The sequence below is a fragment of the Pelodiscus sinensis genome, chromosome 3 (assembly GCF_049634645.1).
Source record: "Pelodiscus sinensis isolate JC-2024 chromosome 3, ASM4963464v1, whole genome shotgun sequence".
NCBI lineage: Eukaryota > Metazoa > Chordata > Testudines > Trionychidae > Pelodiscus > Pelodiscus sinensis.
In genome coordinates this window covers 185,790,016-185,815,083 of record NC_134713.1, presented here as the reverse complement: position 1 = coordinate 185,815,083, position 25,068 = coordinate 185,790,016, and the positions used below count along the sequence as shown (strand labels likewise).

The 25,068-nt window shown below is 45.1% G+C and overlaps 1 protein-coding gene across 6 annotated transcripts in view; it reads left to right on the top strand.

Moving 5' to 3' along the window:
• The first annotated feature begins 1,399 nt into the window (after positions 1 to 1,399).
• The window catches only part of LOC102460964 (uncharacterized), a 49,098-nt gene continuing 25,429 nt past the window's right edge, over positions 1,400 to 25,068 (top strand). The window contains exons 1-3 of one of the 6 annotated variants that reach the window (XM_075925613.1): positions 1,400 to 1,829; positions 12,740 to 12,886; positions 18,103 to 23,780. In XM_075925613.1, coding sequence (XP_075781728.1) covers positions 23,766 to 23,780 — 15 coding nt within the window. In that variant the 5' untranslated portion in view covers positions 1,400 to 1,829; positions 12,740 to 12,886; positions 18,103 to 23,765. Of the gene's footprint in view, positions 1,830 to 1,875; positions 4,130 to 12,739; positions 12,887 to 18,102; positions 23,781 to 25,068 lie in introns of those variants that run through there. The other 5 variants (XM_075925612.1, XM_075925614.1, XM_006114064.4 and 2 more) reach the window with 5 other exon arrangements.

Sequence of the window (25,068 nt, the reverse complement as noted above, 5' to 3'; positions counted from 1 at the left end):
AGAGGCTGAGGGAGTTGGGTCTGTTTAGTCTGCAGAAGCGAAGATTGAGGGGGGATTTGATAGCAGCCTTCAACTTCCTGAAGGGAGGTTCCAAAGAGTATGGAGAGAGGCTGTTCTCAGTAGTGACAGATGGCAGAACAAGGAGCAATGGTCTCAAGTTGTGGTGGGAGAGGTCCAGGTTGGATATTAGGAAAAACTATTTCACTAGGAGAGTGGTGAAGCACTGGAATGGGTTACCTAGGGAAGTAGTGGAGTCTCCATCCCTAACGGTGTTTAAGTCTCGGCTTGACGAAGCCCTGGCTGGGTTGATTTAGTTGGGATTGGTCCTGCCTAGAGCAGGGGGCTGGACTTGATGACCTTCTGAGGTCTCTTCCAGCTCTATGGTTCTATGATTCTATGATTCTAAGAGTGGAGCATTTGAAATGAAGCAACTTGTGGGTGTGGGTACCACTTCTCTCTGCTCAGTGGGGTCAGAACTGCTCACTTCATCACTAAGCTTGGATGCCAGAACAGTTAAAGAAGCTTCTTCTTCAAAGCTCAACAAGTGGCAGAAAGGTGTATTAGTGGTGCAAGGAACTTGAGTGCTAACCTCACTGTCTTTGTGAAGCCTGGAGTGGCCATGAAGTGCCGTGCCAGAAAGTCCTACGTGGCCACGAGGTGCCAGGTGAGAGTCTCCCGCAAATCACTCGGCACTAGCGTGGCTCCTTCTTTGCACCCCGAATCCAGGGGTCACATGTGCTCTGCCTGTGACCACAGTAGCTCCACGTCACAATGAAATCCTGTCAAATAGGAGCATGCTGAGAACAGCTCACTGGCTTTATGCCCGGATTCCAGAAAGCCACTATTGGCAGATGTCACATGGGAGGGTGGAAGGGGATTTCTCATCAAACTGAACCACATCCAGGGCTCAGGCCACAGCTGTACCCAACCCCAGCCCTTGGAGGGAGGACAGATACCTTTCTGGGTCTGACCCAGTCCCCTGCCCTGTGCAAGCTAGAGCAGCCCAGGAGCTCTCCTAAATTGGGCTGATTTATGATGGAGGCCATGTTGCATTGCTCTCGTGGTCTGGGGTGCTCTTTTCACTGCCTTGCTGCTGCAGCCTGCTCACAAACAGCCTCTACCATGTAAGTCACTCCCAGTTATATCTGCATGTGCCGCAATCAGCCTGCTCCACCTTGGCTCTTGCCAGCCTTAGTCATGCTGCTGGCGGACCCCAACACTCTGGATCCCCCCCAATCCTGGATCTTCCTCTAGAACTGCACGACCCAGTCCTCTCACAGACAGTACACATATAGTAAGTCCATTATTCCTTGAGGGGACTAATACACTAGCTTAGTATTTTAAATAGTTACCCAGACACTTGAACTTAAACACACAGGCTTAGATCAAACAATAGAACAAGCTTATTAATGACCCAGTGAGAGATTTTGAAGTGAGTACACATCATGAGGCAGAAATAGTCAGAAATCACTTGAAAAATAAAGATAAAAAGCTCAGCAGTGCCTAATTTAAATGATACTGGATTCAAAGCCATGTTCTCTCAGCATATGCTTTCAGCCCTCTTACTGGCCAAGGTCATGCGCCCCTCCTCCAGAGTCCAAAGGTCTTTGTCTTTTAAGGCACAGAAAATGTGATGGGCCGGCAGAGAGGGGGGCGTATCCTGGGTGTCTGTCCCTTCCTTTTAGAGTCCTGCCCTCCTTTAAGAAGCAATTCCAGCTGGGAGCGCAGCGACAGGCTGTCTGTGTGGAAGGAAACCCCATGCTGTCTTTTGCTCAGATGTAGAGGTTTGCCTCCACCCCTTCTCCTGCCGAAGAATGGCTTCTTAGCAGGTAATGGTCCATCAACCTTGTTTACACGGGGCTGAGAGCGTTGGCTTGCTCTGTCTCTGAGGAACTGGTTTGGCTGCTCCCCAGGCTTATCTGGAAAACATGCTTGTAGTCATGATGTCAGCTTCTGTTTATAGTTGCTCATCTAATGCTGCTTTGTGCTTTTTGCCATGATTTTACTAATCAGCAAATTACCAGTTTTTAAATGACACCCTCAAGATATGCCTTGTACAAACATTGCAGTCATGTATAGGTGTGAACACAGGGACATATGCTGTCACACCTGGGGCTGCTCCCATAAAGTCACTTTCAAATATCTTTTTAGTAGTCTAGCTGTGGGAAGAGACCTCAGTGAGAGTCAGGATCTGGTCCCATATGTGGGGTGAGTGAAAATCCCTCTAGAGCAGTGGTTCTCAAACACGGGGGAGGTGCAAGAATGTATCACGGGTAGGGTTGCCAGATGGTTTCAACAAAAATACTGGACACACTTGATATTACATCACAATCTACATGACATCTTATTTAGAAAATACCAGACTTTTGTATTTTCTCATTTGTATTTTCTCAATTTGTTTCCCAAACAGAAAGCTCAAATACTGGACGGTCCAGTTCAAAACCGGACACCTGGCAACCCTAATCAAGGGAGATGTGATCTGTGTGCTTTTTTTTTTTTAAAGTGCTCGTGCTGTCAGCCGCACCAGCATCAGCGCCCTTAGTGACCATGGCAGTGGGGCACTAAGTCTGCTGAGGAAAGTTGTAGTGATGAATATCACTTTTCACATTGCCACCCTTCCTTCTGCGCCGGCGCTGCCGTCAGTGCTGTGCGGCAGTATATGTATTTGTCTGGTGGAGCACAGATGACGACCGACACAAAGAAGGGGGAGCATAGTCAAATAAGTTTGAGAGCCACTGTCCTAGAAAGCAAAAGATGCTAAATGCTCTCACTGACTTTGCTTCTACTGAAACAAGGGCCAAATGTCCCACAGACTTCAAAGGGTGCAGGGTCAAGCCTTTACTTATCCACAGGGCAGCGTATAAGAGAACTAAATCTTCTAGAACATTCCCAGTATTCATACTACAGGGCTGAGGGAAAGAGGTTACACAGGGGAAAGGGAGAGAGACACACGCCTGCTCTTTTTGACAAGCATCATAAACATGCCCAATGACCGAGGAAGGGAAATTAGCCAAATCCAGCACGAGCTTCTTTCACACCGAGCAGTTAAATCTCTTTGTCTGTGGCTTGTCATAAAAAAACCTGCTGTCCTGTGTACTTCCAGGGCCTGTTCCTGCCGGTGCTGAAGCAGTCACGGGCAAGGCTTAACACCTCCAAGGCTGAGCTTTGCAGTGCTTCTGAATTCTTGTGGCATTCCTGTAACTAAGCAGCCACACATAATTCTCCCCCCCCCCCCCCATCTTTTCTTATTAACTTTTTAATGAACTCCCAGCAGAACAGCAGAGGTGCTATGAATGTGCCGCTCTTGGGCAAGAAGGCACAGATTTTCCTCAGCACGTTTCCCCCCTCACCACCCAGGTCATTCACAGACCATCTTCTTCACGTATCATTCGTCATTTGTGCCTTACAGAGGAAAAAGGGGTTAATCCAGAACAAAACCAGCTACTAAAGCAGCCCTTTCCCCCAGAACTGAGAGCCGTGACACAAATTTAAATATCCTGGTTCTGCTCTCACATATAGGGGGTAAATCTACCTATCTTGGGTACTTATATGCCCCCTCCATTTCAGTAGCGTCTGGGCACCTGACTGTCTTTAATGTATTTTTACCCCTTTTAGACCCAGGCAGTTAGCTAATATTTGGGGCCTTCTGGGTTGTGTTCATTGGGAAGATAAATGATGCTAGAATAAGGTGACTCTTTGATGCAATCCTCTGACAGCCCTGCCTCCCCCCACACACCTTCTCATGCACTGGGGCCCCTCATTCTCTACTCCTCCCCTTTTCCGAGAGCTTGAGCAGCCACAGACAGCTGATTTGCAGCGTTCAAGCTCCGGGAAGGAGGGGACGGAGCGTGAATCAGGCATTCGTGGCCCTCCAAAGTGCCAGGAGGGAGGGAAAGGAGTAGAAAGTGAGGACTGCAGTGCTGCCACGTGGGGGGGGGGCAGACAGAGGGGCGTGGGCCACAGCTGGAATCTCAGTGGGTTGGCTGCAGCCCGAGGGCCATGGGGTTGTCCATCACTGACCTATGCCAAAGGCACTCAAACTTCTTGGTGCTGGGAGAGTGAGGTGAGCTCTGTGTGCCACCCACGTGGGATGCCGTTTACTATGGATCATCAGAACAACTGTGCAGTGGTAAGTATTTTGTTAGTTTGTTGTTTGATTTCCTGAGTTGTGAACTTTGGGCAGTAAACACAGACTGAGCACAGAGGACATGACTAAGCTGTTGGCTGGTGCTCTAATGGGTCAATGCCTCCCTTGGGTCGGACAGGGCATTGCACAGCGTCGGCTCTCTCTTCTTGCCGGAGTCTCTCTGGCAGTCTGATGCTGGACACTCAGTGAAAGCTGTTTGTTTCAGTCCCACTGGTGTGTGCGGGTTTCCCTGCATACTGCATGTGAGCTAGTGGATTCTGGTCCTCAGAGGGTCCTTTGTGGGTCGTAAGTCTCCGGCTGAAAGGATTATTACAGGAACCCCCACCCACTCCACTGGGTTCTGGCTCAGGGCCTTCACCCAAAGCAGGCTGCATCAGTCAACCATTCTCCCTGCACTACTTCCTACCTCGCTTGGTTCTATATGGGCTTCTTCAGCCCATGTTTCTGGATTGTCCCTTCTCTGAGATGCTGCTGTCTCTGAGTGGCTTCTCACCTGGTGAGACTTTCCTTCTCTAGCCGGCTTGCTTCTCTGGCAGTCACCCCACTACGCCCTGATCTTCTCTGCTCTTTTGTCCTCCTCGCTGCTCTGCCAGTCAGTGCTGATGACAGTTGCTGCATTGACTCAGGGGCTGCTGAGCCAGTATGGGAGTCTCTACACCCCATGACACATGTCCAGGAGTTGAAAAGAAAAGAAAAGAAAAGAAAAGAAAAGAAAAGAAAAGAAAAGAAAAGAAAAGAAAAGAAAAGAAAAGAAATCTCTGTGGGATAGCAGAATTTCTTGTGTGTGAATAGGCTGGCAAGTCTGACAGGGCCCTGCCAGTTTGGCTATGCATCAGCCTTCTTTAACAGCAGCTTGGCAGAAGAGAGACCCATGTGGGACTGGGTGGAGGAGGTGTATGCCCAATGCAACTTGATAAATGTAATGGATGGGGAGCTAGCTTAAGTGACAATCAAAGATAACGATTTTGAAGGGTGTGTAGGCATTCTAGAAAATCGTTCCCTGGGTGAAATCGACCTTGTACGAAGGACCAGCAGTAGTCTTATTTCCTCTGAAACCCTCAACATAAGGCTTAAGCAGGACTTAAATGATACAGAGGCCTTCTGCTCGGGGTGAATTTCTTGCAGTGTGAACTGAGATCAGTTCAGGAAATATCTGAGCAAAATACCGAACCCTTTCTCCCCCTCCTGAAGGGAAGTGTATCAGATAACAGATCAATGTAACCCTGGCATCTAATTTTTAAGAAAAATAACTAATGAAAAACAGGAAAACAGCTTTAAAATCATATTTATCAAACAAATGTGAGAGGAGGGAGGTACCTAAAAGACTATTGATACCAGGGAGGACATAGGAAGTGGTGTCCACCAGGGGAATGAATGGAAACTTGGAAATTTACAAAAGTCTGATTTCTGTTTCATTACTATTGGGAGCATTATTCCTCAATCTACTTCCTAACAAAAGACAGTTCCAATTGGGACAAATACCAGCAGCAATTCTTCAATGGCTATAAGGGGTTGACTTTTCTTTTGTTTACAGCTAAGTAACTCCAGTCAAGGTATAAAGGAGTAAAGAACCAAGCCCAACCTACAGAATCAAGTGACAAGTATTGCTTAAAAAAATCTATTGAGAGGTGGAAATTGATCAAAAATGTTTCTGCAAATATTTACTTGAAGAATCAAGTGAATTTGTTTGGTATTTTTTACTGGCTCTTTTCTATTTGTTTTCTCACATATTTTAGTGAGCTCTTGACCAGCAGGAGTGTTCCGGAAAACAGTAAATTTTACATAACTACTAGAAAACATTCACAGAAAATAAACGTTGAACTTCAAAAATCTCAGTATTCATCCTTGAAGGTGTTCATAGTCATTACAGCAAGGGCACAAAACAAAAACCAAGTTACCTTCTGTCTATGTCAAATCAAAACTAGCACATCGTGAATTTCCAATGTCAAATACTAGCAGTGAGCTGTTCAAGAAACAGGGTTATTGGCAGAAAGTGTTTTGGAATCATTCTGAATATTGAATAAATCTGAGCTGCTTGCTAACAACTTATAAATAGAAAGACGCAAATGTCATCAAATATCCACTAGAAATTATTCAGTCGTTTCTAATGTGCTGCGTTCTTACCCAGTAAACACTGTGGTTCTGATCTTGTAAAACACTTACACATGTGAATAATGTCGATACATTTGAATAGTTCCACTGAAATCAAAAGATTACTCGGGTACGAACATATCTGAAAGATCAGGGCATTTGTACATTTTCTCTGTTATTGACTGCAGTGTTCCTTTAGACCACCAACTGGAATTGTCAGATAATCACACTCATTCTTATGATATCAGGATTTGGGGAATGCACAGAAGATGAGGAGCCAAAACTTTTTTTTAAAATACGAATGCCTGAAATCTGAGAAAGAGAACCCTCAAGTATTGACCAGAAAGGCCTGCTCCAACTGAGAACTGTAAGAGTAACAATGCTTTTGGTCTGAAGGAGCAAATATTTATAGCAGCCTGGGAACCAAAGAAGGCACTGAACATAAATACACATATTATGTTTTTTTCCCCTGAGGTTGTATCCTGCCCCAGGATTCAATGACATATTTTTCTGCCAGAATGACATTTGAAGAAAAATCTCGGAGGCGGTGACTTAATCTTTTATAGCCAAGGTTGAAGTGGCGTGGGAAAATATTGTTTCTTTGGGAACGGGAATGGACTCTTGCAAATAGTTAGCCACAAGCATGCTTATTTATTAAGGTTAATTATTAACAATGGCCTAATATCCTGATAATTGTTTCTGCAACAGTTTGCTCTTTGAACTGTTTGTTTCTCCACACGCTGAGTTCTGCCCATTAAAAAGTACCCATGCTAGTCAACTGTCCCTCAGTATCAGAGATGTCTTACACAGACTTATGAGCAACGTGGACTATAAATCAATAAACGATTTGGCATCTTAAGCTTTCCACTCAGCTGTGTGCATGGTGCCCTTTGGTTTGGGTTAGAGCCCAGTGTTTACCTCTTGGCAGGTTCACACTGACAAATTTGTGAGGGGCACTTTGGTCAGGGTTTCCTTGACTGAACAGTGCAGTTTTAAGGGCTGATCTGATTTCCAGAGAGTAAGAATTCTCCTTCTGGAGACCACTGGAGAATATTTTTCAACATTATTAGGGCCAAGTTTCGCTTTTCTTATTTGATTCACAAATGTATTCCCATTGGTGCAAGGGACTGTTCCTGTAAGGCACGCGCAATCTGCCATCAAGCAACAGAGACTACAGCCGTGCAAAAGGTTAGTGACCGTGCGTCAAGCCACATGCAACTTGTTTTGTTCCAGTCGAAAACGACAAACCATAGCAACTGAAACGGCTCATGAGCTCTTTCACTGAACCTGAGTCAGAGTCAGCCTGAGGCCAGGGCCAATTTAGGGTTGAAATTGCGAATGTTTCAGAGTCACATGATTCCAGCACAAACTGATCCGAAATGCCACTGCTGCATCTTAGCTCCACACCTCTGGCATGAGCGCTCACCCCATGTGAACTCAGGGACATGGTTTACATGACCCCTAGGTGAGCTCTGAGTTCACTGAGTTTGGCATTATCCTAACACAGCCTGAATCTTATTGACCTATGAGGGGATGAGTGAGTTGGAAGGTTTTACATGGTGCCATGCAGCACACCTGGGCTACTGAGGCAGCAGAACAATATTTTATTTTGACAAAAACATGGTGCCAACCAATTACTCCACCTACTGATCAATGGATGAAATCACAGAGAGGCTTTTGCTGAGGACTCACTTGGTCAGTGTGTGCTGTAAGATATGTTACACTGCATGTAGGTACATTACAACTGACAACCTCACACTTCACTGCACTATGACTCTTCTGACAACACAAATTACTACACAGCCCCAGGAGGGGACTGAAGCCTGGGCCCGAGCCCTGCTGGCCTGTTCAGTGGAGAGGAGACAATGCCAAAATCCAAGGCCTTTATCCCTAGGCGGAGGGGCTTGGATTTAGGTCCTGGGCAGTGCAGTTCAAGCCACAGCAAGTCTAATGCCAGCCCTCGTATCCCCATTAAATTGGGATCCCGACACATTTTCAAGCCTTCACCAAGAATCTGAAAATCTGCTGGTTTAGCTTGAGGGAGATATCAGGGGAGAGCACAGTGTGTGTTTCTCCTTTATTACTGACTAGAAGCAACTGTCGAAAACAAAACAACTGCTGCATTCTGTGCACAGGCTCGTCCTGAGATGTGTAAAGGTGCAGTACACACCACCCAAAAGCCAGCGCCATTTCTTAGCTCTCTCTATACCACTGCTACTAAGAAGTTTTAGGCAAAGTGGGTTCAGCTGGTGAATATGAACATTTGGTCATCAGACTTCTTATGAAAGCCACAGGGTTAGTTAAAGAGTTATCCAGCTCCTCAACCACACTATCCAATTGTACCGGAGTCAGACCCCACAAAAGTGCCATTATTAGGTTTTATTTTGTAAAGCAAGGCCACTGTGAGATCTCAGCAGAGATGACTAGGTCCCAGCTACGTTATTCTACCTTCCTGGCAAACCCTGCTTTGGAGCAAGGAGAATTCCTATCTGTCAAGCTCTCCCAAAGCTTTTGCCTTTTGTCGATTGGCTTTTTCAGGTCTCCTTTCTTGAGGGATGTATGAACTGGAGGGGAGACAGAGAGTGACTGCTGCAAAACCTGAGGCTACCACAGTAGCCATTTTCCTGCTGCTGGACAATGAGGAGATTTATCCTTTTTCTTCTGCCTCCTCAGCAGAGCTCCCCCATGCCCAGTGGGGCTATTTGGAACAATCTGAACCATTTAGTGGAGGAATTTTCCTCTGCTGCTCTGGCTCATATTTTCCCCAGAGGAGGGAGAGATCTGGCTCAGTGTTACCAGAGTCACATTTCCTACATGTCTGTTATAATGAAAGTAAAAAACAACAACAAATGGTCTGGTAGCACTTTATAGACTAACAAAACATGTCAGTGGTATCATGAGCTTTCGTGGGCACAGCCCACTTCTTCAGATGAGTCCTTCATCGTGCATGGAGGGGGTTGGAGAAGGAGGGACAGGTGTCAGGAGGGACCTAGCTGTTTGTGACACCAGAAGCTCAGGAATGCAAGGTGGGGGCCAGGCTGCTACCAGACTAACACAGACCCCTCAGCATGCTCAGAAAAAACCTCTGACCTACAACTCTGCCTGCTGGTATACCCCCCTGATGAAGCAGTACAAATGAATGACAGTGCTACAGGTCTGTAAGGTTGGCTCCGATTCCAGCCATCGTTAGCCAGTCACTGGCGTGCACTATTCAGACCCACATTATGAAGAAGAGAAAGCTGCTCCGTGCACTGGTGATGTTTTTCCCTGCAGGAAAGTTGTGGCGTATCCCGGTTTACTCTGTTAATGGTCTTCTCTTTATTGCAAAGCTAGCTCGAGGTGTAACTTGCCCGTTGACTCTCGCTCCAAACCCATCCGAACACAGTGGGTGGGGCCTTTAACTTGCACTGGCTGGCCTGTTTGGGAGCACAGGTTCATGCTCCTCAGCTGCTCGCTTAGGCTATGTCTAGACTGCAGGCTTCTTTCGAAAGATGCTCTTTCGAAAGCATCTTTCGAAAGAGCATCTTTCGAAAGATCGCGTCTAGACTGCAGGCGGATCTTTCGAAAGAAAAATCCGCTTTTTCGAAAGAGAGCACCCAGCGAGTCTGGATGCTCTCTTTCGAAGACGGCCTCTTTACATTGAAGAACGCCTTCCTTCGAAAGAGGAGCTTTCGAAGGAAGGCGTTCTTCCTCGTGAAACGAGGTTTACCGCCATCGAAAGAAAAGCCGCGTTCTTTCGAAATAATTTCGAAAGAATGCGGCTTGAGTCTGGACGCAGGGGAAGTTTTTTCGGGAAAAGGCTACTTTTCCCGAAAAAAACCCTGAGTCTGGACACGGCCTTAATTGCTCTGTGCAGCTCAGGTGCTGCTTTGCAGTGTGGCCACTCTCCTTGGAGCCAGGCTAACTTCAGAGGGGTTACTGAAGTGGAGGGGACTGGAGGTCACTCTGCAGTGCAGACACAGCATGGAGGGGGGGCTGCAGTGGTACATCTGCACTAAGGACTGGACACAAATTGCTCTAATCAAAGCAACCAGGGCAGAATGTAAGTCATGGTAGTTTTCTTGGTCAGCATATTACAGTCAATCATTAGCTGTTCCCTGCTGCTAGCCTGACCCTGAGGCCACCGAACCTCAGGCAATCGCACTTGTTGCCAACAGAAGCAGGTCAGTCTGACATCATGAAGTGCCCAACAAAAAGTTTAGTCACTGTGATAGCAGCATCCCGGCGCACCCTGAGCAGGGCAGCTGGAATAATTTGAATAAGGGGGATGGGGAGAGGCACTGAACTGTGAGCCCTGTTAATGATGGCAGTCACTTCAATCCTCCCCCTTCCCCTCCCTCTCCCTCAGCTCTAGTCCAGCACCGAAGTCCCTGACCAACTGTGCTAGCTGAGGCCCCTAGTGTAGACTGGAGTGGGGTGAGATGACTGACTTGCTGGGATCCTGGGCAAGATGAAGGGAAGTGCCTCCGTGCCCCCAGAAGGGGCGTGGCCTCAGGCAGAGAGGGTGGGGCTGGGGTTTGCCTCCCTCAGGCAGCCCAGAGTGCACCACACCAGGCTCCAGTGAGCTTTGGCTGCCGCCATTGCTCCAGTGACAGCCAGGAGCCCGGGCCCTTTTGAATCACTGAGCCCTGGGGCAGTTGCCTCCTTTGCCCAATCCCTCCTTCTCCCTCTCCCCACAGTCGGTGGGCTTGGTGCAGATGCCATTATACTGGCAAAATTGTGCTTTTCTCTGGTAGTTGGAAGCTGGCTCCCTCCCCAAAGTTATGCACCTAGAATGGTACCTGTCCAACTTTCATATGCAAACAGACAGTTTGGGGACAGCTTCCTGGTTTAAATTGTAAGCACTTGGGGGCCAGGGCTTGGCTCTTCCTGCCTGGATGCACAGAACCTAATGTAGTCGAGACTTGGGGAGCTATTGTAATAGGAGCAATAAAAAGGGAAATTGGTCTTTAGGAATTGTCTGCTTTGCATTTTGCCCATCTCCACTGGCAGGTGTTTTTAAGCATTTGTAGGAAGCCACATTTCAGAGCTACACTTTTAGTGCTGTGATAACAGCCCACTACAATAATTAGGGAAGTGGGTGTTATTTTTTCCTTTGGGAGAAAGTGATTCCTCCAGGGTTTAGAGTGGGGGGACAGACGTGGGTTGAAAACTCCAGGGCTGAAAACCCAGAGTTTCTCGATCCTGTCAGGAGCGGGCCAAAACAAGCCCAAAATCGAAGTATTCTCAAACTCTGTCCCAGTTGTATCTAGCTTTTGGTCTAACCTTTGCTGTTCAGATTGGTCTCCAGTCACTTAAGAGTATTGCAAGTTTCCCCTTATTTCCCTAATGCCAGATTTACACTAGGGGTGTGTCTAGACTACATGGCTCCATCAATGGAGCCATGTAAACTAGTTTACCCGGCATAGTCAATGAAGCGGGGATTTAAATAAACCCCGCTTCATTAAAATAAACATGGCCGCCGCACTGTGCCGACGATCAGCTGATCTGGCACAGTGCAGCAGTCTAGACGCTGATCTGTCGGCTGGGGAAGCCTTTGCCGACCGATCCCTTATACCTCGTGGAACGAGGTTTACAGGCCTGGTCGACAAAGGCTTCCCCTATCGACCAATCTGCGTCTTGACTTGTGTGCTGTGCCAATGATCAGCTGAGCTGGCACAGCGCGGCGGCCATTTTTATTTCAATGAAGCTGGGGATATTTAAATCCCGGCTTCATTGACTATGTTGGGTACCCTATTTTACATGCCTCTGTCCGCAGAGGCATGTAATCTAGACATACCCTAGGAGACAAAGTCGAATTAAGATGTGCAAACCCAGATATATGAATAGCGTAGCTGGAGTCGACGTATCTTAGGTCAAATTTCTGCAGCATCCCAGGAGGGAGTGCAGGAGGTTGATAAGAAACTCTCCCGTCGACTTCCCTTTCTCCTCACAACCTGGTGAAGTATGAGAGTCGAAGGGAGTGCTATCAGTGGTCAATTTAGCAGACCCACTAAACCCACTAGACCCACTAAATCGACCCCTGGGAGATCGATTGTCACAGCATCGGTCTCCTGGTAAGTGGAGACAAGGGCTTAGAGGCTGAGAGTGCCGCCTTGAAAAATCCTCCTGACTCTGAAGGTTAATGTCTAGCTGAGTCTCAGCCTGAGCAACAGGAGGGTTCTTGTTGCTGTTTCTTTTTACATTTGTTTGTGAAAACTAGTGGAGCTTTTTCTTTAGGTGCAAAAAGATGGCTTGGGCTGGTTTCCTCACTGATCAGAAAAAAGGCTTTTCACTGTCTCCTGGGACTGAGTCCTGTGATTCCTCAGAATGCACTCACGCTGATTTAGAGGTGGCGTTAGAGCGCTGTTCTCGGGATGTGAATTCCACTGCTGAATAACAAACAGCCTTGCCCCGTGGCTAATGCGTCATCAAAGAGAGGAGGATAAAGAGTCCAAGTGCTCAGGATGTTTTAAAAAAGATTTATTTTTATTTTTATTTTTTAATCTCATTCCATATCAGTTTATTTCAGAGAACTTGGATGTTGGTCTTCCAGCACCTGGAAACACTCCGACATACCATGTCCCAGCAGCTGACCCGTTTCCACTGATCATTCAGGATAGGAAATGAGGCTGTTCAACGTAAGGAGAATGGAGACACTCACCAAAGGTTTCTATTGGTCCAGTCACTGAACCTTCCGTTCCCTTATTTCCAGAGGCAGTTAGCGGAATTGATACTAAAATATGCGCTGATTGCATTTCATTGATAAGTGAGCCTTCCACTGAAAGATTATCGGCAGCATGACTGCCTCCATTAAATTAGTGCCCTATTTCTGCTGTAATTACACCCATCTTGGGGTGTATGGCCACAACCCCAAATTCACTTGGCTCAGAAATTCCAAGACAGCCAGTGGGGCTGTTTCTGTCTCCACCATCCTGAAACCACAGCAGCAGTTCCTGCTTGGGGCCAGTGGAGTCACAGCAATAATTTCCCAGGGGTTCACCATGACATATCTAGGTGAGACCTGGTAGGTAACAGTGTTTTAGGGGCCAGATGGTGATTGGTCCTTGCAAGGGTTCCCAGGGAACTTTTTTGACCTCTCCGATCATGACCCATGCAAGAGCCATGTGGGGCACAGCCTCCTCAAAGAGGCAAGGAGAAGGCGGGATGAGGACCCTGGCTCTCTTCCGTACCACCTATGAGCTGATCAGCTGCACAACGGAGCATTTGTAATAATAACGGCGTCCCTACTTTGCTGTCCTATATCACAGTTCAGCCTCAGAGCTCTTTGCAGCCATCTGTCAGCCAATTCATCCCTACAACACCCTGGGAGGCAAGTAAACTGAATTTGTCTCTAGTGTTGGCATTCAACCAGCTAGGAGCTTCCTTTCACACTGTTTCCTACTTATTCCTTTATCTGCACCCCAGAGTAACGGAAACTTTCCAGGGAAGGAATAACCACAGATACAAAATGCAGAAAAATATGTTAATCATTTCCCATTAAACATTGAGTCATCATTTGACTTCTCCACTCTGCTGTCTGAGATCAAAGTCCCGCCACCATACACCAAGTAGCGCAGAGGTGAATTGGGCCGATAGTCTCTAAGGCTATGTCTACTCTACACTGTTCTTCTGGAAAAAGCTACGCAAATTACGAACCACAGTTTTGCTTAGCTTTTTCCGCTTCTTTTTTTGGAAGAGGCTTTTCCTACATTTGGCCCGTCTACACTGGGCCAAATGTGAAAAAAACCCTTTTTTGGAACATCCCCTCTTCCTCGTGAAATGAGGTTTACAGGGATGCTGAAAAAGTGCATCTGCTCTTCCAAAAAAAAAAATTTTCGGAAGAGCAGACACGTTCCCTGGATGTGGCAGAGTTTTTCCAGTATCCCGGAAAAACTCGGCAGTGTAGACATAGCCTAAGACAGCCACTGAAAATGAGCAAATGAGGGCATTTGCATTTTCCTTATGACACCTGATTGGATTTTAATGTGAACGGGCAGATCATTGATGCACCCACTGTTGTGCCCCAAATTTAGTGCAAAGTGGGCCATGTGAGATGTTGAACACAACCTTATGCTATGCTGACCCTGTCTATGCTACTCATATACTTCTATGATATTTGTGTGTAGAGTTACGTATATGGGCTTTGTATTTATATTCAAAATGTTTTCTGTCTGGGAGACAGCAGTAGGCATTGACCATGGACTGGGAGGGGCCCTTGCTCAGTGCTGTATGAACAATGGCTCTTAAGGGTTGCCAATTGACACATGACTAGCACACCTGGGGTGTGTCTAGACTACAGAGTTTTGTCGACAAAAGTGGACTTTTGTCGACAAAACTATACCTGCGTCTACACTACCGCTGAGTTCTGTCGACATAACATCGACAGAACTCAGCAGTTTTGTCGACGCTGGTAAACCTCATTTTACGAGGCATAACGCCTTCTGTTGACAGAGTTTCTGTCAACAGAAGGTGTTATTGAATGTAAACTGTCCTTTGCGTCTACACTACCATGTCGACAAAGCAGCTTGCTTTGTCGACAGAACTCAATGTAGCCTAGACGCTCTTTGTCGACAGAAGTTTTGTCAACAGTATCTGTCGACAAAACTTCTGTCGACAGAAGCCTGTAGTCTAGACGTACCCCTGGATACCTCATGTCTCCTTGCCTAGAAAGGACATAGACTGGTTTGGTGGTCATGTGATAGGCCCCATTTTGGGAAGCACCAGCGCCCAGGCAAACAATGGATTTTCCCTCCACGTGGGCAAGGTTATAAAAGTATCCTGAGGGTGCCTCCATCTTGTTTTCACTCCTGCCCTCCACTCCAGAAGCACCTTTGCTAGGGACAGGGAGCCAGGAAGGAGCGTCAACCCATCCTGACATAGGATGTACACCAGAGAATTTTAAGCTAGCAGTTTGTTACATCTCTGCTAAAAGCCTGCATCACGAACTTAGTAATTGGTGTATGTGTTGTGTTTCTTTAACAATCTTGCTCTCAACCTTTTCTTTCTTTTATTAATAAACCTTTAGGCTGTGTCTAGAGTGGCAAGTTTTTCCGCAAAATCATCTGATTTTGCGGAAAAACTTGCCAGCTATCTACACTGGCCGCTTGAATTTCCGGAAAAGCACTGACGATCTCATGTAAGATCGTCAATGCTTTTCCGGAAATACTATGCTGCTCCCGTTCGGGCAAAAGTCTTTTTCCAAAAGACTTTTGTACAAAAGGGCCAGTGTAGACAGCACAGTAGTGTTTTCCGCAAAAAAGCCCCGATCGCGAAAATGGCGATCAGGGCTTTTTTGCGGAAAACCGCGTCTAGATTGGCCACTGACGCTTTTCCATAAAAAGTGCTTTTGCGGAAAAGCATCCCTGCCAACCTAGACGTGCTTTTCTGAAAATGCTTTTAACGGAAAACTTTTCCGTTCAAAGCATTTTTGGAAAATCATGCCAGTGTAGACTTAGCCTTAGATTTTAGTTTCTAAAGGATTGGCCCAGTGTGCTTTTTTGGGGAAAGATCTGAGGTATAAATTGACCTGGGACTGTGGCTAGTCCTTTTGGTCTGGGAGAACCAGTTCAGAGTTGGTGAGAATGGTTTTCATACCTTCTCATCTGTGTAAGGTGTGGGGCTGGGCTGTGGCACAGGTAAAGATGGGGTGTCTAAGTTGCTTGTGAAACTTTTTGCTGGCCTGGATTGGCAGCTGAAGTGCTGTGTGTGACTGGTTTGGTATCTGATAGAGAGGACCCCAGTCTTGGGCTGTAAGTAGTCCTGGTTCTAAGCAGTTCACTCTGATTAGACTCAGTGGTGCCCCAGACACCCCCCCCCCCCATTTTATACACCTTAATAACATGAAAACAAGTGACATAACAAAGAAGTTTTTCCTCCTGACTCTCTAAGCCCTTAGAAGGGCATTGGACAAACACTAAACCCTGTCTGAGATCCACAAAGCAAAGCAACTAGTTTCCAACAGTGACACCTTGTGCTAGACTGTAGAAGCTACATGCAATTCTGTTCGAATGCTGCGCTGTGGTAGCAGGGCTCTTATATTAGGACAGGGGTGGGAAATAATTTTTGACTGGTGACCACTTCAGAAATTTTTGAAGTGGCCTCAGGCCACCTCAGAAGGGGCGGATCCTCAGGCAGAAGGGGCGGGGCCAGGACACTTCCCTACTTCCCTGCCCACAGACCGTGATTGGTCTGGAGGTGGGGGAGTGCACAAAGTCTTTTCCCCCTTCCCCCCCCCCCGAGAGAACAGCCAGATGTTCTGAACAGCTGGCGGTTCCCTTTGGGCACCCATGCCCCTGGCGGTGGGAGGAGACTTTGCATGCTCCCTTCTGCCTCCAGGTCAATGAGTTGGCATTTGACTCTTAAGTACAGAGCCCCTTGCAGGGGGGGAGGAGACTTTGCGTGCTCTTCCCATCCCAGGCCAATCCGGGCTTTGAGGCGAGGGGAACATGCGAAGTCTCCTCCCATCCTGCCGCCGCCGCGCACTCCTTGCAGGGCAGGGGCAGGGCAGGAGGAAACTTTGCAGGCTTCCCCCTGCCACCAGGGTTGACTTTAAACACTGCATGGTCCCCCATCCCTAGGCCCTAATTGGCCAGGGAGTGGGGGAGCAGCAGGACCTCCGCAGGTGGGATCAACCTACTTGGCGGGCCAGATCCGGCCCATGGTGGCCCTTTTGCCCGCCCCTGTATTAGGAACTGTGCTCTGTTGCTGAAGGGTCCATGAAATAAAGGCAGCTCTTACAGGAGACTGACAAGGCCTTTGCCTGCCATGCCTTGATCTCCAAATACTGTGTATCTCCATCACAGAATATCCCTGGTGTCTAGAACGGCACAGGCGCCAACTCTCCTATGTATTTGAATCTGCTTTAAATGTTAGTAAAAGCATCAAATTCAAAGGGAGAAAAAAGTCACCCAGCAAAAATAAAGACATCAACTGGAGTTTGTGTCTTAACAGAGAGACTTAGCAAGCACCTTCCAGCCAACGATATTTATGTGTCTGTAGTGGCCCATCTTCCTTTAGTAACGGAGACAATAGTTCCTTGTTGGTAGTGCAGGACCACCAGTTCTCTGGAAGGGAAGTGTTATAGCTCAGCTATGGGTTTTGTTATGTGCAGGGAAGTTGTAGTGGGGGTTGTTTCTGGAATAGGAAGCTAAGTTTGCTACTCTGTTTCTCTGTGCCTCTTCCAGATTCCGTCTTGCTGTATATTGCGCTGGCTTTGACTCTGTGGATACAATTTAAATGTTTAGGCCAGGGATGTCCAAACTTTTTTCAAAGAGGGCCAGATTTGAAGAAGTGAACATGCGTGAGGGCCGACCATTTTGCCTGACATTCTTTGAACCATTAAAATGAAATGCAAATTAACTATTTTATGCAAAGTTTATTGCAAACAGCATACTTTTCATTTCGTCACATGGATGACAAATCTAAACAGGTGTTAAATCACTCTGCCTTTCATATCTGAAGGCCAGATGAAAAAAAAATCCAAGAAGCTGAAATATATGTCAGGAACATTGTAAAGTACATTACATATTATTGGTAATAAAGGTTGTCTGTCAACTTTTAAGTTAAAAAAATATGAACAGGAACATAAAACCAAGTATACATGTTGTGTCCAAATATATTTATAACTGATTTAGACCAACTGACATTAACTGAGATTTTACAATGTATTCATCTCAATACATATGGATTCGTTGGGGGCCATAAAAGATAGATATTGCCAAATTACCTGTGGGGCCATATTAAACCGGAACACGGGCCACAATTGGCCCGCGGGCCGGACTTTGGACATGCCTGGTTTAGGCTGAAGATCAGTGCTGTACCCATGTCTTTATAAACACTGACTGTCAATTGTTCTCTTTCCCTTTGCTCTGTATTCATTCCAGGGGGAGAACATCAGGGCAATTAACAGATACTTCCTGGGATCCTCAAGGAAATCTGGAAATGTGGATCATCTGATGCAACATGACAGCAAGATTTGTGATCTACCAGTCTAAACACAGGACTGGGAGAAAAAGGGGGAGCTCCTCATACCCTTCTGGACCCCTGACATCTTGTACATTTTCTGGAGTAGTCTCAAGGGGCACTGAGAGGCCTAGTTATGGCTGGGAGAGAGTTCTCCAACACAAACACTATGGAAGACTGCTTTAAGGCTGCCCTCTGAGGATCCACTCACTGGCTCTTGAGTAGGGAGAAAGCGGAGTGGGGAGGAATAGCGGGGGCAAGTGAGGCTATAACATGCAGCACTGTAGCTCATAGGGCAGTCCCAGGGAGGATGCTGTAAATTAGGCCAGGTCTACAGTAAAGGAGAAGGTCAAATCAAGATACGCAACTCCAGCTACATTAATTAGTTCACATACCTTGATTCAAGTTTCCCCACTATCCACTATCCCCTCAGTGGGAGGCCAACAGGAGCAAACACTCCTGTCAGCTTCCCTTACTCCACATAGGTGCAGGAGTACCGGCCACCAACAGGGGCACCCTGTGAGTTCGATTTAGCAGGTCTTAACTAGACCTGCTAAATCAAACTCTGGTAAATGGATCATGGCAGCGTCGATCTTCCCCTGGCGTGGAAACCTGGCGTCAGGCTATGGCTACGCTAGAGAGCTTATGCCCACGCAACTGTGTCACTGTAAGCACTCTAGTATAGCCGCTCTCTGCTAACATAACGTTGTCACACAGATGCTTATGTTAGTAACTTATGTTGCTCAGGTGAAGGGGTTATTCACTGAGGCTATGTCTACGCTACGAGTTTTTTTGGCAAAAAATATGCTAATGAGGGACTTTCATTTGCATATTTTCTGTTGATCTGTTTTTTGAACTCTGACCTTTCATTGTATAGTAAGACACTGTTTTGTATTTAACAGTTTCTAGGAACCAGACAGAGATCTAGCAAAGAAGGATATTTATCATCAACAAGACCCTAAGATTTATTTATATTCACATTTTAAAAGTGAATGGTAAAGAAAAAAATATATAATTCACCAACTTCCGAATATGAGCTTGGCCCAGTGTTCACAGAAGTCAATGGAAGCATTTCAAGTGACTTTAATGAGCCTCAAGTCAGGTCTTATATGGATACCCTTATTAAGAAGACGAAGAATGGGCAATGAAATGGCAGATGCATGTTAATGTTGATAAATGCAAAGTAATGCATATTGGAAAACATAATCTCAACTATATGTATAAAATGATGGGGACTAAATTAGCTATTACCACTCGAGAGAGATTTTGGAATATTGTGGATAGTTTTCTGAAAACACCCACTCAATGTTCAGCAGCAGTTAAAAAAGCAAACAGAATGTTATGAATAATTAGCAAAGGGATAGAGAATAAGATTGAGAATGTCTTATTGCCTCTATATAAATCAATGGTACGCCCACATCTTGAATACTGTGTGCAGATGTGGTCTCCTCATCCCTCAAAAAATATCTTGGCAATGAAAAAAGTTCAGAAAAGGGCAACAAAAATGATTAGGGGGTTTGGAATGGGTATCATACGAGGAGAAATTAATGATACTGGGACTTTTCAGCTTAGAAAAGAGGAGACTAAGGGGAGGAGTATATGATAGAGGTCTATGAAATCATGACCAGTGTGGAAAAAGTAAATTAAAAAAAGTTATTTACTTGTTCCCATAACATAAGAACTAGGGATCACCACATGAAATTAATAGGTAGCAGGTTTAAAACAAAGAAAAGGAAGTATTTCTTCACACCATGCACAGTCAACCTATGGAACTCCTTGACAGTGGATATTGTGAAGACCAGGACTTTAATGGGGTTTAAAAGAGAACTAGATAAATACATGGAGGATAGCTCCATCAATGGCTATGAGCCAAGATGGATAGAAATGATGTCCCTAGCCTCTGTTTTTCAGAAGCTGGGAATGGGTGGCAGGGGACGGATCACTTGATTATTACCTGTTCTGTTTATTTCTTTTGGGCACCTGGTTTTGGCCACTGTCAGCAGACAGGATACTGGGCTAGCTGGATCTTTGGTCTGAGCCAGTATGGCCGTTCTTATGTTAATGTATTCAAAAGAGCAACTTATTTATTTATTTTAAAAACTTCATTATATGGCCTCATCATTCTACAGCCATTAGATCTGTAATGAACGATCAGTGCTCCTCTTTCAGGCTCTCTCCCAATAGGGTTTTAAAAAGTTTCTTCACTTAGCCATTTGTACTTTACCCTAGCAGTACCTTCTTGGGCCATACTTAATGCCTCTGCGCCACTTAGCATTGGAATTGCTTCTCAGAGCAATAAGCGTAGGAAGGGGCCATGGGATCACCAGCTACTCCCTTTGCTTTATTGCACAATAGCCTGGCTACTGCACAATAGTTGCTGTTCCCATGGTTTAGCCAATTAGCCCCACGACCCACAAACAAGCACAAGGGGACACACCAGCAGCTCCCACACTATTCTCTGTAAATAGCCTGTTTGTGGGTTGGCATCAGTGAACTGCATGGACTCATTTAGTGAGTTTTTGGGAAAGGCTGGCAGATCAGCAGTTTTCCCGCTACAGTTAGGGCTCTCGTCTCATTCATGACATTGCAGGACACGTGATGGTATAAAACAGATGATGTTTATGAAGTAGACCAAATTTGATCCACTAGTTTAAATGTGAGAACTTTGGATTATGGTTCAAACCTCAATAAGCAATTCAGTCCTCCCTATACTGCAGACTATTATCCGGTGTATACTTTTGGACTGGTGAGTTGTGAATTGGAACAAATTAAATTACAGTTGTATTATTAGTTGGAATTATTAGCATTTAGCTCTACTTTAATGGATAGCTGATCTTATATAATTAAAAAAAACAGATTTCTATAAAATCCATAGTTCTCCTACCTTGTAAGGTCTGGACCCACTTTGCTTAAGTTGGAGAAATGCCTACCCTCATGGAAAATCCCCCTTTAAAAATATCCTACTACTACTAACAAATGCTTGAATCAGGATGCTATTATAAGACTGTGTCACTAGTCATATGCAACTCACCCATTTCACAACTTCTGGAACTTCTCCACCTTGGGCACTGCAGTTGTAGCTGCTCTGTAAACTATTTCTTTGCTTGCATTAACTGTCTTCAGTTCAGACTAATCTTGCAAATAGATCAGAGCTGCAAAGAAACAGTTATTCCACCTAGCAAGGAACAAAAACTTTAAATAATCCACTGTATACCAGTCTCGGTTCTATTTTGGAGCCAAGTGCTTGTTCGCTGGCACTATGTATTTATTTGGTTTGCTAACAGCTAATTGGTTATTGCCCTTACTGTCCTCTTCAAGAACTTGCATTCTGTCTCATTTTAATAGAGAAATCATACCAGGGTTAAGCTTCTTACTTGCCATTAAAAATGATTCAGCATGTAAATAGGATGAATTTCAGGAGATTACTAGAGCTAATCTTTAAGCAAGACTCTGACTTGCCACAATTCTGTGATTTCCTCTAATTTAAGTTAGATAATGAGAACCCTGGTCTTCCAGCTCTGGAAAAATAAACAATACACTATTGAGGAACAATTGCTTGAAATTATCGGAAGGCCCTGAGAAAACAGGTTCAATGTAGATTTCCGTTTCATAAAACATCATGTTTGCTTTATATATTTATGTGGCAGAAGGAACTAAAGTACTGGTTCTGGAATCTGAAGACTGGAAAATGTGACCAGGCTTTATTTAGTGACATTACAAAAGATATTAAACAAAGTAGATAAAGGTATGGCATGTGCATGAAACATAAACCTCATTCCTTTAGTAAGTTAAAACTACTCTATACATAGCAAAATGACTATATTGCTAGAACAATTCAGGAGGATGGTATTTAGGTCCTAAGTTCTGGGCCAAGGTGCCCAAGATTTGTCACGTTGATTATCCATGCATTAAAAAAGTTACACAATATATCCCGAGAAATCTTTTATATTTTATTACATCTAATATCCCCAAATTTTGCAAACCTAAAACAATTCCCTCTGACCAATGGAGCAAAGAAATGGGAGTTGGTGCTGATGCTTAACTCCGGGTAGGTAATACAAAGGTCTCATGAGAGGAAATAATTTTGCATACATGTATAAGAGAGGAACTACTATAGCCACAAAATAATCAACTAAAAAATTGAGAGCCAAATGTCTCTTGAGTGTAAATGAGCATAGCTCTTTTGTGTCCGTTTACAGTACGACAACATAGACATTGCCCCAACATGTTAGTTTTAGCTTCCACTTGTAGCAGGCTGAAATTTTTTCAGTGAAAACTCTGCCTTACAATGTCTCCCTCCAAGGTCTGTGAACAAACCTGCTGCAAAGCCTAACTTGTAACCATGTAACTCTGTCTAATCAACCTTGAATTTAGTTATAGATAGCAAGTGTCAACTTGAAAGAGCCATATTTAAGCCAGCAATTTTTAAAAAAATCAGTATTTTTGATCTCATGGAAACTATTGACTTTTGACTCCCCAAAATATCAACATTAGATACAAAAAAGACCACTCTTGAGCAAACTGAGGCCATGTTTCCATTTGTCATGCTGGAGATTGATCTTCTGGTATTCTATTTAGCAGGTCTAATACAGACATGTTAAATTCAACACCGAGGGTCTCCCTGATTGGCACCAGTACTCCTAGCAGTTGTGAGGAATAAGAGAAGCTCATGGGAGCATTTGCTCCCATTGGCCTCTCACTCTGATGATGGTGCCAAGCTTGACGTAAGGTATGTCGACTCCAACTATGTTATTTATGTAGATCAAGTTGCGTATTTTAAGCTGACCCTTAGTGTCTCTTATAGACCTGGTCTGACATGCTCTTATTTTTATTGGGGACAAATTCCTAAAAACACATATGCATGGTTGACTTATCTATATTGGTCCCAGGATATTAAAGACAAGATGGGAGAGGTAAAATCTTTAATTGGATCAACCTATGTTGCATAGAGAAAAAAGCTTAAAAGCTTCTCTCTCTCTTCATCAGAAGTTGGTCTAATAAAAGATATTACCTCCTTCACCTTGACTCTCTCAAAGACATTGTCACTTGTTTATGGAAAATTCAAATAAAACCCTTCTAAAAATAACCAGTGGGAAAAGACCCAGGAAAACTAACCACACAAACTATTGCTCAAACATTTATTCATCAGTAAAATAAAAATAAACTCAGACGTATGATACATTTCATCATCTCCACTTTCTCATTTACTAAGCTAGAAAGACAATTACAGAAACCTTTCTATCTTTTAAACTGGGCTATAGGTCACACATAACTTATCTTATGAAATCTAACTTGATAGGGGAAAAAAAGTTGCTTTAAAGCCCATCAAGATGAAAGCCATTTATAAAATACAATTTTAACATTTTATTTTGGGTCATTGCACCCATACAAACTACTGTCCACAAAACCAGGAGTTACCTATACATGGACACACACATACAGAAGCACAAGAGATGAGACACTTAATATTTTCACGAGATGATTAGGGATGGAGAAATCTCTCTGACAGAAAATATCCAGATACCAATGGAAGATTTAGCTGAAAGAGGCAGAAATATTGTATCCGCCAACAGCCACCAGAAATATGAAAACAGAAGAGGTACGACAGACTGCAAAGTATATTTGTCTATAAAAGAGGAATAGCCTGGATGATTGCAACTCCTCCTTTCTGGCTTTGACAAATGTCATCACGTATCCTCCTGTCCTTACGTCTATTCCAAACTCTGCTGCAAAGACCATCACCTGGCTCGTGGTTTCAACTTTGTCACTCCCCAGTGCTTTGTATCTCTCAGTTGACAGCATGAAACACACATTATTTCTCAGTATTGTTCAAGCGCGTCATGTACACCCACGCCCTGCCTATCACCTCTAGCATTCTGCTCGGTTGTTGGCACTGAACGATACCTTTGTCAACCATCACCCTGCTATTCCTATAAGCTCCTTGGTGCTTTTGGATACGCTGCCCCTTTTGAATGGGAGAAGCAGCATGTAAAAATCTACCAGACCTTCAAATCTCCTCTTAAGACTTACTTCTGTTGTGAGGCCTATAAAAGCTTGTTAATGATTAGACAGCTAGTGTACCTTTGATCATTGCTATAACCTCAGTGTTACCATGTACTCCCCCCTCCCCTTCTATCTGTTGTCTCTTGTCATGTACTGAGATGGTTCACTCTTTGGGGGGCAGGGGCTATTTTTTGTTGTATGTATGTACTGCCCCCAGCACAATGGGGAGCTATTGTAATAGAAATAATAGCCTTAATACTTCAACATTAGGAAACTGAGCTATGGTGGGCTGAACTCCTTAGTCATGAAAAAAACAAAACCTTTAGCTCTTCTGATTACACTGGGCTGAGTTCATCCCTCGTCTTCAGCAGAGCACACAGACCCTGAGTGAGACTTGCACACAGGCGGAGCCGTATACCCCGGGAATAAGCCCATTTTAGTAGGGGCATGCACAAGGTGCACAGTTAAGCACATGACTAAGTCTTCTCAGGATCTGGGGCTTAGCATCCATTCCTGTATGGGGAGGAGGGCTGGATTTATTGGCAAAATAAGAACGTCAATCCTGACCTTGGTTGTCCCTAAAGTTTTCCCTAATCCAATGGTTTTCAAACTATGGGTCACGACCCAGTACTGCGTCGTGGAATGTCAGGCACTGGGTCTCATAGCAGCAGTGGGGGTGCTAAGGCAGCTACTTGCCTGTTCTGGCACCACAGACTGTGCTGCACCCCAGAATCGGTTGGTAAGAGGCCCAGCTTCTAGGTGGGGAAGAAGCGCACAGAGCTCTGTGCACTGTCCCTGTCACAAGTGCTAGCTCTGTACTCTCATTGGCTGGGAACCTGCTGCTGGCCACTTCTGGGATGGTCTGCAGTGCCAGGAGAGGCAGG